Source organism: Canis lupus, chromosome 5, assembly GCF_048164855.1.
Source record: "Canis lupus baileyi chromosome 5, mCanLup2.hap1, whole genome shotgun sequence".
Taxonomy (NCBI): Eukaryota; Metazoa; Chordata; class Mammalia; order Carnivora; family Canidae; genus Canis; species Canis lupus.
The window spans coordinates 34,910,316-34,925,334 of NC_132842.1; the positions used below are offsets into that span (position 1 = coordinate 34,910,316).

General features: G+C 59.9%; 1 protein-coding gene across 5 annotated transcripts in view; it reads left to right on the forward strand.

Moving 5' to 3' along the window:
• DIP2C (disco interacting protein 2 homolog C) overlaps positions 1–15,019 on the forward strand; it is a 251,485-nt gene that overhangs the window by 85,472 nt on the left and 150,994 nt on the right. For 3 of the 5 annotated variants that reach the window (XR_012031074.1, XM_072825987.1, XM_072825983.1), the window contains exons 2-4: positions 5,095–5,166; positions 6,564–6,731; positions 14,301–14,411. Coding sequence is in view for 4 of the 5 variants with exons in the window: in XM_072825987.1 (XP_072682088.1) it covers positions 5,095–5,166; positions 6,564–6,731; positions 14,301–14,411 (351 nt within the window). In the remaining variant the exon portion in view is untranslated. The remainder of the gene's footprint in view (positions 1–5,094; positions 5,167–6,563; positions 6,732–14,300; positions 14,412–15,019) is intronic. The other 2 variants (XM_072825984.1, XM_072825985.1) reach the window with 2 other exon arrangements.

The following is a 15,019-nucleotide window of genomic DNA, read 5'->3' on the forward strand; positions in this document are numbered from 1 at the left end:
TAGCCATTCTCACTGTCTCTAACACGGACTGTGTCTCTCGTTATTTCCCGTTACTCTGCCAGGTGGGGCAATTTAAGAATGTCCTTGGAATCGTTAACTTTGTCACTACTTTGCTTCCACCTTTTTTTTTTTTTTTTTTTTTTGTAGATTTACTTACTTTGGAGCACAGGGGGAGGGCGGAAGGGGAGAGGAGGAGAGGAGGCTCCCCTGCTCAGCTCGCAGCCGGACTCGGGGCTTGATCCCAGGGCCCTGAGGTCAAGACCTGAGCCCAAACCAGGAGCCAGCCGTTGAACCGACCACGCCACCCAGGCACCCCTATTTCCATCTGTAAAGAAAGTGTCAAAAGTGAGAGTAGGGCTGTTTCCTTAATCTTCCGTTGAGTAGACCTTTAGTGCCGGCTGCGTCCCCGCAGCCCTGCTGACCGCCCGGCGCACCGTACGTGGTACCAGGTGTTTGCTGGGTCAGTGAGTGAACGGGATGAAACCTTGGGACCCTTTGCACGGCGACAGGACGTCCCGAGGAACAGCCTGTCCGGGGCAGACCCCGGGTGCTATGCCGACCCACCTGAACGTGGAGCGTGGCCCGTCACCGCATCACCTTGTCTGGCCCTGGTGCTCCTGTACCCGCTGGAGGCGGGTTTGCATGCCCAGAGGCGCCTGCGTGGGTGGTTCCCACGGCTCAGGGTCCAAGCCTCTCCCCGCAGAGACGTGCCTCCACTTCCCATCAAGCGCTGTTGCTCAGACGCGGCGGTTTGTGCATTTGTCACTCACACTGTGGTCCTGGCCAAGCCTTCGCGCCGCCTCCTCGCTGCGGGGTCACATGGGGTCGGGCACGAGGCCTCCCTCCTTCCTCAGGCTGCGACCGGACAGGCCCGGTGGGGATGGTGAGCCGTACCTGCGTCGTTTTCTCCTTTTCTCTGGGGACTCAGGGATGGGGTTCTGCATGGCCTTGCGCTTCGTCGGGGACAGCATGATCCCTTGCAGTTGCTCCAAGCAACACACAGGTGCAGATCCGCGCATGGCCCCACACTAATCCCCCTGAACACTGATCCCCTGACCATGTCCCTGCCCACGTACCCTGCACACGTCCCCACACTGACACCCCGTGCACGGCCCCTGCCCATGTCCCGTGCACATCCCCCACCCATGTCCCCGCATATGGCCCCAACCCATGTCCCTGCACACGTCCCCAAGCACCTCCCCGCACAGATCCCCACGCATGTCCCTGCACAGATTCCTGTGCACGTTCCCCACCCACATCCCCACACAGATCCCTCCGGACAGATCCCTGCACAGGTCCCCGAGCACATCTCCACATTGATCCCCACTCACGTCCCTGCACACATCCCCACACAGGTCCTCGCACATGTCCCCCCCACAGGTGCCTGCACAGATCCCCACACAGGTACCCTGCACAGTTACCCTGCCCATGCCCCCTGCACAGACCCCTGCTCACGTCCCCATGGAGCTGAGCTCTGGAGCCAGGTGGGGGCTGGGACGGGACCCCATGGTGTCCCCTTGGTGCCGGCGTCGGTGTGGCCACCTCCTCTGCCTGAGAGGGTCACGGCCCGAGTGAGAGGAGGCTCTCCTGGGGCATGGGAGGCGCAGCTCTTCTCAGCAGCGTGTGGCTGGTTTTGCCTCACGTGGGTTTTCGCCTTGAACGTAGGCCGTGCGTGCACGTGGGCTCGTCTGCGGGAGAACGTGGAGCCCTGAGGTCTCCTGCTGAACGTCAAGTCCGACGGAGCTACTTGCGGGAGGAGGGTGTAAGTGTCCTTGGGGAGGCGCAGGGCAGGGTGAAGGTGGCTTGTTTCCTCCTCCCTCCCGCCCCGCGTCCTTACTCCTGGTGACCGGGGTTGGTGGGCAGGCGGCCTGAGCGCGGGAGCCTGGAAACGCGCCGTTTGGGGTGCGCGAGGCGCACGCTGGAGCACGGGGTCCTGGGGTCGGGGTCCCTGCGCGGGAGTGACAACTAAGGGTCGTCATGGGGCAGCCGGAGCCCCAGCGAGCAGAATCCTGCCTCCGCTGTGATGGGGCGGCGGCTCCCCTGCGCTGACCTTCTGCCTCGGACATGCAGTTGTACCCCGAGGGCTGCGTGCTCCTGGCAGACCTGGGTGGGGGCGCCCGGGGGTCCTCGAGCTGCAGGGAGACTTGGAGGAGCTGTGTTGTTCTGGTGATGTCCTGGCGTTGTCTGGGGGTCGGCCGGTGGCGGAGCTGTGTTAGCACTCAGGTCCACGTGTGTCTCATCCTTATGGGTCTGTCCGTCTGCCCATCCGTGTGTGTCCTCCTTCTGTCTATCCATCTGACCGTCTGTGTGTGTGCCCGTCCGTCCATCTGCCCCCTGTCTGTCCATCTCCTATCAGCCATCCACGCACTCCTCTCTCACTCTTCCCCCGTTACCCTGTCAGCCTCCAAACCCTCACAGGCTGTGTCAGCCCCACGGGCAGGACGTGAGACGCCTCCGGCTAGAAAGTTGCTCGCGAACATTTGCAGAGGTGGTGACCCATGGACTGTCGTCCACCAGAGGCTACAGGAGTTGCGGAGTTAAGAGCAACAGGACTTCCTCCATGGACAGTAAAGTCCGTCCACAGTCCGTCCCCTGCCAGCTGTGGTGCTCGGGGAGCCCAAGTGGCCCTGCCCTCACCCCAGACCCTGGATCCTTGTGGGACACGCACTCCAGCTGTGGCCTCCAGTGCTTTAATCATGGGGGTCTGGGGGTCTCTGTCCACCCTGCCCCAGATGGCCCCCGGCAGTCCCCCTGGGCAGGTGTGGGGACAGGCAGACAGACGCCATCCACGTAGGCTCACACCCTGGGATTGAGGGTGGGCCGCTCGTGTGTGTGCCAAACGGTAAGCGGCCCTCCAGGACGTCGTGAGGATGGCCCCATGTGGCTGGTGCGATGTGTGTGCAGCTGGAGCCCCAGGCCGGGCCGGGCTGTCGGGGCGCGCGTCCGGAGCAGGTGGCGGGGTGGACCATTCAGGTGCAGCTTCGAGGGGGAGTAGTTTGAGACGCGTCCCGAGTGTGTGTTCTGCTTAGATCTGGGGCCCCGGGGAAGAGACACAGGGACTGTTTGCTAGTTTCTTTCGTGTGAAGTCCGTCGTCGTGAGGACTGGAGGCATTTGGGGCGAGGAGCCAGCGGTCTGGGTTGGGGCGCGGGGCGGAGCACAGGACGCACTGGGAAGGCGGTCTGCCAGCCGGCCTGCCCACCAGAGCGGGACTTAGCTGGCCCCGAGTCACGTGAAGTTACTCCATGAAAAGCGCGTCCTCCCACTCGGCAGGTTGTGAGAGCTGTTAGCAAGCGGGGTCTCCCGAAATCCTGAGAGCTGCTGCTCCTGAGCAGGACTGTAGCGGGGCTCATGCGAGTCACCCGCTCAGGGGCATGGATGCGTCCCGCCGTCAGCCCTTCGTGCGCGGGGTCAGGCGCCCCCGAGGATGCGTCCCCACGCAGATCCCCGCGCACATCCCTGTACAGATCTTCCGAGGTGGCGGAGAGTCCTCATCTTCCCGGGAAAGGGCTAGTCTTCCTGCGGCCGAACGTCTCGATGGCGAGGTGAGGCCGGAACACGGAGCTTCGTCCGGGGTCATCCGGGGCGCAGCCGTGCTCCCCGTCCTTGCCTCTGAACGTCAGCCGCCTTCTGGGTGCAGCGCGCAGGGGGAAGGTCGGCTCCCCAGGCGGGACTCAGCCCGAGGGCTGCTGCCAGCCCAGGCCCCCCCGGCCCCGCGCTGGCCCCACACCGGCCGGAGCAGACCAGGGAGCCGGAGGGCACTGGGAACCGCCACCTCGTCGTGCCCCCAGGGACGCGGCGCCTGCTGCTCTCCGGTCCCGGGGCGGGGGCGGCTCGGGTCCTCCTGCCCCGTCCAGGAAGAGCAGAGACTCGTCTGTGAGCGGGGCTGGGGGCCCGCCCGCCTCTGACCCCCCCCCCGACCCCCCCCCCCGACCCCCCCCCCCCCCCGTGACCCACGGCTTCCAGGCGCCCAGCGGTTTCCTCTGGTTTCAGGCTGGCTCCTCACAGGTGTAACGTTGTTTTCTCGTCTTTGATGTTACAAGAGGGGCAGTGGTCGGGGGCAGAGGTCAGAAGGCGTGACCCGTGAACGTGCTCTAATTCCCTGCTCGCTCCACAGTGTGTAGATGCGTATGGGGTTTTTGGTTGTGAGATTTTAGGCATCCTTTTAAAATGTGGGATTTGAGGGGCACCCGGGGGGCTTAGTGGGTGAAGCATCTGTCTTGGACTCAGGTCATGACCTCAGGGTCCTGGGGTTGAGCCCCGTGTCGGCTCCCTGCTCTATGGGGAGTCTGCTTCTCCCTCTGCCTCTGCCACTCCCCCTGCTTACGTGTGTGCTCGCTCACCCTCTGTCACATCAATAAATAAAATATTTAAAAATAAATAAAATGAGGGGGGAGTTGGAGCATTTCCAAAAAGCAGATGAGCAGCCTTGGTGTCGATTGAACTTGGGCACGGCCATGGTGCAGGTACACCGGACAGCGGCCCCCCAGTGTGCCGTTAGCCTCGGAAATGCTCACTGGTTGATGGTGGGATGCGTTCTCTGTAGACTTCTGCTATTTAGAACTAGGTGTGCACTTCATGGTGTGCCCACGACTGCGTGGGGGAGCTGTGGGTTGGTCAGGTCAGTCATCAAACACTCGGGGTGCTTTATGGTTTGCTATAATTTAGTGAGCATATGTCATTAGAAAAAGCAAATTCACCAACTTGCTGTATTTTTATTAAAACTTGAGTGCTTTGGGTGGCCGTCCCCAGCGCCGATGCCTGCACAGTCCCTTGTCGGTTGGCCTAACAGAGCCGTGCAGAGTTGGGGGGTTTCTACTTGGTGGTGTGAAGAACATCCGGGCTCTGATTCCACGTCCTGTGAGCGCCAAGACCTTGCAGGGAGGGGCTGAGACAAGCATGAAGGTTTTTATGGGGCTTAAATGGCTATTTGAGGGCAGGGGTTGGGGGCAAGGTGAATGACAAGGTGCTTTCTTCTCTAAATCATGATTAAAAGGCCAACAGAAGACACAGGCGTAACTCGCAGCATCTTAGGGTCTGATGAGTGACCCGATGACACTGAGGCCATTCTGAATGTCTCCTTCCTTCTCTTACAGGCGACATCACCCAGAAAGGATATGAAAAGAAGAGGTCGAAGCTGATCGGAGCCTACCTGCCCCAGCCTCCGAGTACGTACGGTACATAGAGCGTCTAATCTTAGGAGTGAAGTATGATGTGCAAGAGACACCGGGGAGTGCGAGTCCTTTGTGGTGCCCAGCGCGTGCAAAGGTCACGGTCCTGGTGTGACGCTGGCCACGTCCAGCTCCGCCGTGGGGTGGCAGTGTGGGTACGGGAGGCACATGGGACTCTTCTGTGACTGCCTGACAAAGTCGATACGTATTTCGTCCATAGAAGGCAAGAACGTGTTGATCACCCTGCAATGCTTACTGCAAACCAAAACCACGAGAGCACTTAGGATGCAAACATGACTCTGGTTTAGCGGGTTGAACATTCTTGCTGATGGTGACAGATCCAGTTGGCCACAGGTTTTTGTGCATGTCACAGGGGGGCAGACGTAGAATGTAGACACCGTATGGGACCCCGTGTGGGACTGAAACGTGGTCCCAGAATGCGGTGGGTTCTTCCCTGCAGTGCACAGTGTGTCCTTCGAGCGTCTGCCATCTGTGGGAGGAAGCACGTGCTGCCAGGGTGGGGTTCGAGCACCTCAGCCCTGGTTGAAGCGCAGGTCAGCCGGGGGTGACGTTAACCTGCTGGGTGTTGGGACTGCTGTGCACCTGACCCCGGTCCGCAGAGGAGCAGGATGGCCCCCTTCCTCAGCTCCGTGGTTGCCACGTTGAAACATGTCGGCTCGGGCACTCCTGGTGGAGACGTGACCCTGTCTGCCCCTCCGCCCTCCAGCCTGTGACACAGCCAGAGGGGCCGCTAGCTCGGCCGCGGCGTTTCCTGCAGCGCACCCTCCAGGGAGCCGGCTCTGTGCGGAGGTCCTGTCGTTTGCAGCTCTGTTCTGGTTCTGTGTACGTGTCTTAGCTGATGTTTAAGGAAGTTCCATGAAGGTGGACCTGCGGCGCTGGCCTGACGCAGCGGGCGGCTGGGTATCCCTGCCAGCTGCTGTATTCAGGGAACTGCAGCTGAGTCAGGTGTTTGGCTGGTGACAGCCACGCGTGGAGGGCTTTCAGGGCAGGTGCGGCCAGATGCCCCGACCGTCCTCTAGCAGGACCGCTGAGCCGACGGTGGTCTCCGTGGCCCGGCCTTGCCCTTCCTGTGGCGGGAGGCACTCTGCGTCTCAGGGAAGGGCCGCTGGGCAGACTGGAGGCTCCGGTCCCGGTAGGATCCTGATGTGTGAGACAGAGGCAGGTCTGCGCGCTCCCGGGAGACGTTCTTGAGCCGCGGCGGCGCGGAGAACGTGGTTGACCGTGTCGGAGGGGCTTTGAGGGTGGCCCGTGTTGCGTAGCCCTTTGGTGTTCTTCGTGCCATTCTGCATGGGGTCGGCAGCTCTGCTCAGTGCTGTAACAAATCTAAAAAAAACTAAAGTTTGCATTAATTAGTTTTTTTCAACTTGTTACAGCAGCGAACGGAGCTGCCGTGGTCCGGTGTAGACTGCAGCACAGTGAAGGAGCCCCGGGACGAGCGCTGCACTCCGGCAACATCGGGGTGTGCGACATCCGAGACGCCGCGGTCAGAGAGCGGGCGGCCAGCACCGCGGGGAACCGGCCGCTGTTTTACTTTCGCTTCGGTGAGCGCACTCCCCTGAGAGAGACCCCCGGCGGGGCCTCGCGGGGCAGACCGTCCACCTGCCGCCGCTGCCGCCGCCGCGGGCACCCCATGTGGGCGCACGTCCGCCAGTCCTCCCGCAGCCCTGTGCTGGCGCCGGGGATGTGGGGTCGGGCAGGGACGGGGGCTCCAGACTCCCAGGCCGCCTCTCGGTCGCAGCCCCTGGGCCCTCCGAGCCTTTCCTCTGAACGTGCGGTGTGCGTGTTACGACCCCGATGGTGACGTTCCTGTTGAAATGCTTGGCCCTCCGCTCTCCTGTGTGTCTGGCCTCTGCCGGCCCCTGGGCCTGAGCTCCACGGGAGCGAGCCATCCTCTTCCCAGAGGGCGCCGTGCGGTTGGCGAACAGAAGAATGGGTAGATCGAGCCGTCCGACGCTCGATCGCCTCCGTCGGCCTCGTTCTCCGTGTAAGAAGCCCCCAGGCGTGAGCTCCATGCATCTCCCGGTAGGATAAGAAAATGAGCATTTGTCAGCTTTAGGGTAACTTCATGTTTTTATCTCAAACAAAAACCATTATTTGAAAATCCCGAAGAAGTAAAGAGAGACGTTTGATGTTGCGCTGGCCTCGGGGTCTGGAGGCGGCGGCTACCGGGGCTCTCCTGCGGGCCGGCCGCCAGCTGACCGGGAGCAGTAGGTGGACGCAGGGTGGTGGGCTCGGGTGCTGGCGGGGGGTGCACTTCCCGGCCCACGGAAGCCTGGCGTGGCCGGTGCAGACGTGGGGACGCGGCTCCAGGGGCCTGTGTGCCCCTCGGGAGGGGAAGGCAGGCGCCCCCGTGGCTCCAGGTCCAGGAGCTCAGGCTCTGCTGCGAGTCTTTATTTCTGAGGAGTTGCCCACGTGAGTCTGTTCACTCTGTAGAGCTTGGGGATGCGGCCCGGGGAGCCGGGGTTCCGAGTCTGAGTGTTTGTCCCCTGTGTGCCCCGTCTGAGACTCTGGGATGGGGGCTCACGACAGGCACTCACATATAGCCGGTCGCCTTATCCTGCCAGATGTGCTCCTATCAGGGCATTTGTGTTGTGTGAGCCTTTTTTTTTTTTTTTTAAGTGGTTTTTGTCAGAGAAAACTAATACTTCTAGACAGTATTCTGCGTTCGGGACTGACGGTTCCGATTTAGTGTGGCTTGTGCGGGCGCATGAGCGCTGGGCCACAGTGGGGACTGCGAGTCTGTCCCCGGGAAGGTCTGAGCCCCTGCTGGGACTCCGGCACCCCGGAGGACACGACGTCTTTGGGGAGCACGATGCTGAGAGCTTCCCTAAATCTAGATGACAAGAAGTGAGTCGGAAGCTAAAAGGAAAGAAGGGGTCAGAAAACCCGTCCAGAGAGTCATCTTCGAGGAGAAAATACTAGTTGAGATATACCTGTCGGGGACCAGCCCTGTGTCTGTAATGTCCCATTCGTCTCCAAACCCGATAAAGCTCAAAAAACAGAAAGCCGACCCCATTGTCGGCCCGCATCTCTGGGCTTCCCTGAACAGCACAGTCGGCTTCCCTGACTGTGTCTCTGCGGCGAAAGGCCGTGGATGGGATGCAGTGGAACTCCAGCGTGACCACAAATACCGGCACTTCCTTCGCCGAGCGGGGTCGTCCTCTCTTGTCACACACGAATCAGCCAGACTCTACTTCCTGTGACCCGGTGCTCGTGTCTCGGGTGAGTCCTTTCTGGAAATCTCATCTGCGCCGTGTCCCTGGCTTTTCCTTCAAGGCCGTGGCTCTGTGCTCAGGGACTTCCCGTGACTGCGTAGTTGCGGAGATCTCCGTGAATTCCAGCCACGGGCCCGGAGGGCAAGGGAACCGGCTTTCTCCTGCTCCCCGGGAGTTGGCCGTGGGATCTGTTGGAGGATGAGGGGCCTTGCTGCTCCTGAGGGACGCAGATAGCCCTGTGCAGAGCATTGGCCACGACGGCGTCCAAGGGCCACTGTCCGCTCCCGGGTGACGCAGGCTCCTGGCTGCAGGGCCTGTGTGTTCTGCCCCCACACCCGACCACTGCTCAGAGCCCAGCTCAGGGGTCACTGCTGCAACAACCCCAGAGTCCGCACGGGCCCCCTGGTCCCTCGCTTCACCATGATACTGGAATAATCACACAGTCACGTCTTCGACGGTTCCACCCCCACCCAACCCGGGGAGGAGGATGCTCTCCCATGCGTGTGGCAGGAAGTGTAGGCCTCTGACACCGCCCCGTGTCCTCCTGGCCACAGCTCCCGTGGGCGGTGAGGCGGGTGCCCGCATGCTGCTCAGCCCTGTGCAGTCCCCCGACGTCCCAGCAGACGGACGGTCGCGCTGCAGGCACCTCCTCTGAGCACGGCTTTGTCTTCATTTCTGATCTGGATGCTTTTAAAGAGTAAACGGTTCCCGCTGTTTCCGTACCCGGGAGGTTAAGGGACAGTGCGATTCGGGGCCTCGGCATATCCTCATCGGCTGGATCATGTGTTACGATCCTTGATCCTGGATTTCAGCCCAGCAGCCCCGTGTCTGGTGCTCTGACTGCGGACACGCTGTCCCGACGTCACGTTTCCGGGGCGGGTGGTTCAGCACAGCTGCCTGATGCCCAGGGCCCACACTCCTGCTGGGTTTCCAGGCCTGTGAGGGCATCTCCCGCAAGGAGCTGACTTCAGAGCTTGTGAATCATGCGCTTTTGGTGTCTAGGAAGACAGACGTTCTCGTGTCAGAGGACGCAGCCGTAGCCAGGCTGCCGTGTGCCAGGGTCAGGGCGGGGGTGCGGGGGCCTCCTGGGCCACACTGGCCGCTGTGCACGGCCCTACCTGTGCCTCGGTACGAATCGCGTCCAGATCGACTCGCTGTGGGACCTGAGCCCCCCTCAGCTGGAGGGGAACTGTGTCCAGGCGACGCTGCCACGGTCGCCATCCTGGCCCATAATTCGCTGCTCTCGCTGCTGAACAAATGTGTCTTCTCGCAGCCGAGGGCTTGGTCACACGGAGTCCCCGTTGTGCATCCTGGTGTTTCACCGGCTGGGCTCCTCCTCCCCTGTGTCCATGCTGGCACCCGGAGTGTGAGTGGAGGCGGGAGCGCGATGTTGTGTGGGGGCCTGAGGCACGCAGAAGCCCTGCTCCTGACCGCGGGCGCCGGCTCCCGAGCTGCTTCCACCTGTTGAGCCAACACCGAGTGCTGGGAGCACGAAGGTGCCCTGCCGGCAGGGTCGTCTATGCATGTCCACAGAGTGAGTCCCTAATCCACCTGGAATGCAGACACAGGACTGCAGTCGGCACATCCGTACTGGGTTCCGGCAAGGACTTCTGCTGCAAGAGGCAGAGACCGAAGGCTCTGCGGTCGGGCAGGTGACCTCACCCCACCCCATGGAGCCGACGCTGGGCCAGTGTGGAGAGTCCCTTACTGCACGCGCAGCGACGGTGCTGCGGATTCCTGGCCGAGGCTCGACTGCGCTGCAGACGTAAGTGCTACTGTGAGGCTGTAATCGCCACAAGAGCGGCGGACGATCCGGAAACGGCTCCAGGTCCTGGAGCAGGATCCGCCTGGGCAGAGCGGCTGGTGCTGGAGTCCACTGGGGGCAGGACCAGAGAGGCGTGGGTTCCAGCCAGGCCCAGGGAGGTCACCCACCTCCAGCGGGAGCTGATGTCGCTGCCGAGGGATTTTTCTGGTCCACACGGGCTCAGGGTAAGACTTGGATCCCATGTGCATCTTTACTCAGGTCGTCTTCCACAAACCCTTCGTGGCTTCTTATGAAAGTTTGTCAAAAACCAAGACTTTTTCGTATGTTTCCTTTGCCATCTGAGTGTTTCCTGGAACATTGGACGTCCTGAGTGACCAGGTGTCGTCTACAATGCAGGTGTCGTGGCCTGAAGCCCGTGGTGTGTCTGAGCTACAGGGCCTGTGTGGCCGCATCCCTCGGTTCCTGTGAGGACAGTTTGGGTTCCGGGATCTGGTCTGGAAGTGGTGGATCGTGGAGGTTACAGAATTGGGTCAGGGTTGTCCTTCCTGAACTGGGTGTGGGTGACTGGTGGTGGCTGGGTAGGGGGGCAGGGGCAGGGAGGGGGACCTGGGGAGGGGCGCATGACCATCTGCCTGCCTGGCTGCCTTCCTCCCCAGTCCCTTCGCGGTTCTCGAGTGGACAGTCCTGCTGGGCCGTGTGACCTGGCACGTTGGGGGCCTCACGGGACCCTGCACCTGCCGCGAGCATACCCCCCCGCCCGTGGGCAGGGCTCCCCCGTGGACCCTATGAGCTGACCAGTGACAGGCAGCCCCAGGTTGGAATCCGGGGCACACATCGCTGTCAGATATCTGGCAGCTGGTCTGGTCCAGGCGGCCTGGCCTGGGCAGGTCACTGGTGGGCGTGCATCCGGCTCTGAGACCACGGGCACTGGAGGGCTTGAAGGGTGCTGGGTGGTGGCTACACCAGGATGCGGGGAGCCGCCCTCTGCCCCCAGCCTGTCCCTGAGCCCAGGGCGCCCGTCTTGGGGGGGAGGGGCGGCTCCCGCGAACATTCGAGGGCTCCTGGCGAGCGACCACTGTGTGGGCTGGGCACAGGCTCACGCATGCCAGGTGTGGGTGCTCATCCCTCGGTGACCCACCGAGTTGGGGTCTGCGGTGTGTCTGGGGGTGACCCTGTCCCCCAAGACCCTCACCTCCCCACGTGGTCTCTGGGGCCCACAGCTTTCCCCAGAGCAGGTTTTGCCTGGGGTGCGAGCGTGGCTGTCGGTGCGTTCCGGGGGCGAGTTGCATCCTTGCGCCACCTTGGGCGGCGGGAAGGCCCTCGGTCACTTCCGTGGGTCCCCTGTGCTGACGAGGTGGAAACTCTAACCTGCAGTTGCTGCACGTTTGGTGGCTTTTTCTCATCAGAATGTTCTTTAGGCTGCCTCAGGTTCCGGTCACGGTGACGGGAGATGAACGGCGGAAACGTGCTCGCTGACGTGGTGGGTTCTCGAGATGCCCAGTGGCTGGTGAGCTGTTGGAGCTGTTCTCTTGTTCCATCAGCTCGTTTCTCTGAAAGCTGCTGTCTGCTGTGTTCCCGGCCTCGGTGGGTGGGGTTCCACGGATGGCCCAGGGGCGGGCTGTGGGCCCAGGTTGACGGAGCTCGGGCGCTTTGCGTGTGCAGCAGGCGGGTCTGACCTTGGCGCGTGGGGGTGCACGCTTCACTCTTCCCGGAACTGCGTGACGCGTCTGTGAGCAGATGAAGCGTAACCTGTGGGACCAGACAGTGGCAGCCGCGGGGACTCGTCCTGTGATCTGCGGGGTCGATGACAGGGGTGCCCAGCGTCGCAGGCGGCGCTGCTTTCACGGGCGTCATGGCGGGGGCCGGCAGGCTCGGCGTCTAGGAAGCAGGAGACCCTGTCTCACTCCTCGGAGATGTTCGTTCTCTGGAGCAGCAGGCCTGAGAGTTCCTGGATTTGGGGTTCTAGGCGACCGCAGCCAGACCCTGGATCCCAGCAGACGCCCTGGATGGCGAGATGAGCAAGAAGAGCTCCGGCCCCACGTGATGGACGCTTCTCGGGGTCACAGGACAGGTGGCCAGAGGTCTGTGCGGGAAGGACGGCTGCGCTCGGGTAGACCTGCGGGGGTGGGTCGGGCGAGGACCCCGCGAGGGAGGGAGACACCGGCTTGTAGCTCCTTCGGTGGAAGTAAGGAGGAAACCGCCAAAGTTCACAGACGAGAAAAGAAACAATTATGAACCGATTTTTCCTGAGTAATGTACCATCAGGATGATGTTTAACTTCTCAGCAACGGACGTGAGGAGCAACGAACGCACGTAACTTTCAAATACACGTATTCACACATTTTCAAGATTTCAAATTCACACATGATTTTGCTTAGACGTGTAGGCAAAATCAAGTCCCGGGAGGAAGGGACCTCTGTGGAGGGTACGCGGCTGGTGTGGACCAGCCAGCCCAGATTAGGGCAGGGGCTACCCACCAGGAGGGTCTTGAGGGAAGAAGACACCGAGCTGAAAGGCTGTCCCCAGATCGTCGGGGATTGCTCACGGGGGAGGAAGTGTTGGACAGGGTGTTCCTTTCTGGTGGAATGTTCTGAAGGAAAGAGCAAGAGGTCCACTGAAAACCACGTGATGGAATCGGAAGATACCGATTGATGTTAACTAGGGAATAATCAAGTCTAAGCAGAGGGAATTCATGGCACACTAGCGACTCTGGATCCCAATGGTCGTGTGTTGTCTGAAGACGGCAACTGGGGGATCGTCAGCTCATGTTTATAAACAGGAACATAAATGCCAAGGGGCCACCACTCTTCATCATGACGTCATAGCGCTCCTTGAGTTCATCAGTTCCGTGTGTCTGTTCAATGAAAATAGAGGCATAGTGGGTTTTTGTTGTTGTTGTTAAGAGATCGTTTGCAGACTGTCACTGGACCGGGTTAGGCAGCTGAACGGCTGCATCATCAAGACGTCTGATGGCGTGTCAGTGGAGCGCGCACAGGAGCTCGCCAAGTGACTGCGGCCCAGTTATCTTCCGCATGATTCTAGTGCAGTTCGCCAAATGCAGTTAACCTGCAGTCAGTTAACCTCACCCATCATGGACCACAAACAGGCCAGGGCGCCCGGCCGGCTCCATCGCTAGAGCCATGACTGTTGATCTCCAGGTCATGGGTTTGAGCCTCATGTTGGGCGTGCAGCCTACTTAAAAAAAAAAAAAAAAAAAAAAAGAATTGAGGTGCAGAAATCACTAGCATGAGACAAACACTGGGTCCCTGGTACAGTTAACCCTCACGGAGCCATCACAGGAAACCAGGGACTGACGGGTTTGTTAAAACAGCGCCGGCCTGCTCTCTCCTCCATGTGTTGCTGGCCCTGTTCTGAGGGCACAGCAGTCACTGCCTGATGCCCGGGGCTCGGAATCCCTCTCCTTCTGCACGAGCTTAGTTTTATCGACACTGTGCTCTTGCTGCTCCAGATCCGCGGTGCAATAGGTATCATGATCGCCAGATTTAGGTCAGCTTTTGACAACTACCCATCAAATCATTTTTATCTGACCGTCTTATCCTGTCCAGTAATTCGTCAAAGCCTTTTCGAACTAAAAACTTTTCAGTTTTTTAACATCAGAGGGAGTAAGATTTCAGAATTAGAAATTTCGAGTGAACAAAGATGAACAATTTATGCTCAGTCCTGGTTCCCTGAATTGTATTGTTAAGATATCCAACGGGATTAAATGTCAAGGTTCCTTTAATGATCAACAGAATTTTAAATTCCCTCGAGAATTAATGTGACTCTTCCTCTAGTTTATCGTGTGAAGGACATTGTGACTTGGTTGTTTGCGCTCCATTTTTGTCATCCGTGTTCTCCCTGATGGTGACGTTAGGCAGCCTGTGCTGGTGTCTCTAACGGCTGTAGTGTCGGGGCGTGAGTCTTCCCCTGCCCGGAATGCTTCTCCCTTCGCCGTCGGTGTCCGTGATGTCCCCTGGCCCAGCCCGAGCCCTCATGTGCTCCAGCTCCTCGTGTGCTGCAGCAGGTGTGCAGGGACTCAGGGCCCGGTCCCCCCAGATGCCTCAACCAAGTGTGTTAGCTCTGGCCGCCAAGTAAAGCCTTACCTTACTCTGCTGTTTCCCTCAACCCAGGGGTGGACCAAGCGTTGCCTCCCGAGCGCCGGGCTCCCGTCACTCCTGCTTCTTCCACTCGCTATCACCGCCGAAGGTCCTCAGGGTCACGAGATGAGCGCTATCGGTCAGGTAAGGCCAAGTCCCCTAGTCAGTGATGGTGATACGGGTGGCGGGTGTGTGTGTGCAGCAGCTGTGGGCAAGAGGCAGGACGGGGTGCATCTGAATGTCCTTTGGTTGGTTGTGGGATCACAGGTGATGACCTCCTGTCTCCTGAACAAATATACCCCCAGGGGACACGTCCAAACTCAGTAAGCAGTAACTCTTTTCATGTTTTTAAAGATAATGTCCACTCTTTAAAATTTCATAACCGGGATCCCTGGGTGGCGCAGCGGTTTAGGGCCTGCCTTTGGCCCAGGGCGCGATCCTGGAGACCCGGGATCGAATCCCACGTCGGGTTCCCAGTGCATGGAGCCTGCTTCTCCCTCTGCCTGTGTCTCTGCCTCTCTCCCTCTCTCTCTCTCTCTCTCTCTGTGACTATCATAAATAAATAAAAATTTTTAAAAAAATAAAAATAAAAATAAAATTTCATAACCGTGAACAGTGGTTACTCTCATGAGCCCAGTTTTGCTTTTTTTTAGGTGTTACTATCTAGCAATTTGGTTTTACTTTGCATCATCCTGGTTACTGATATAATTTTCTTTCCTTCTCTTTTAACTCCAGGATTTCTGTTTCTCAAG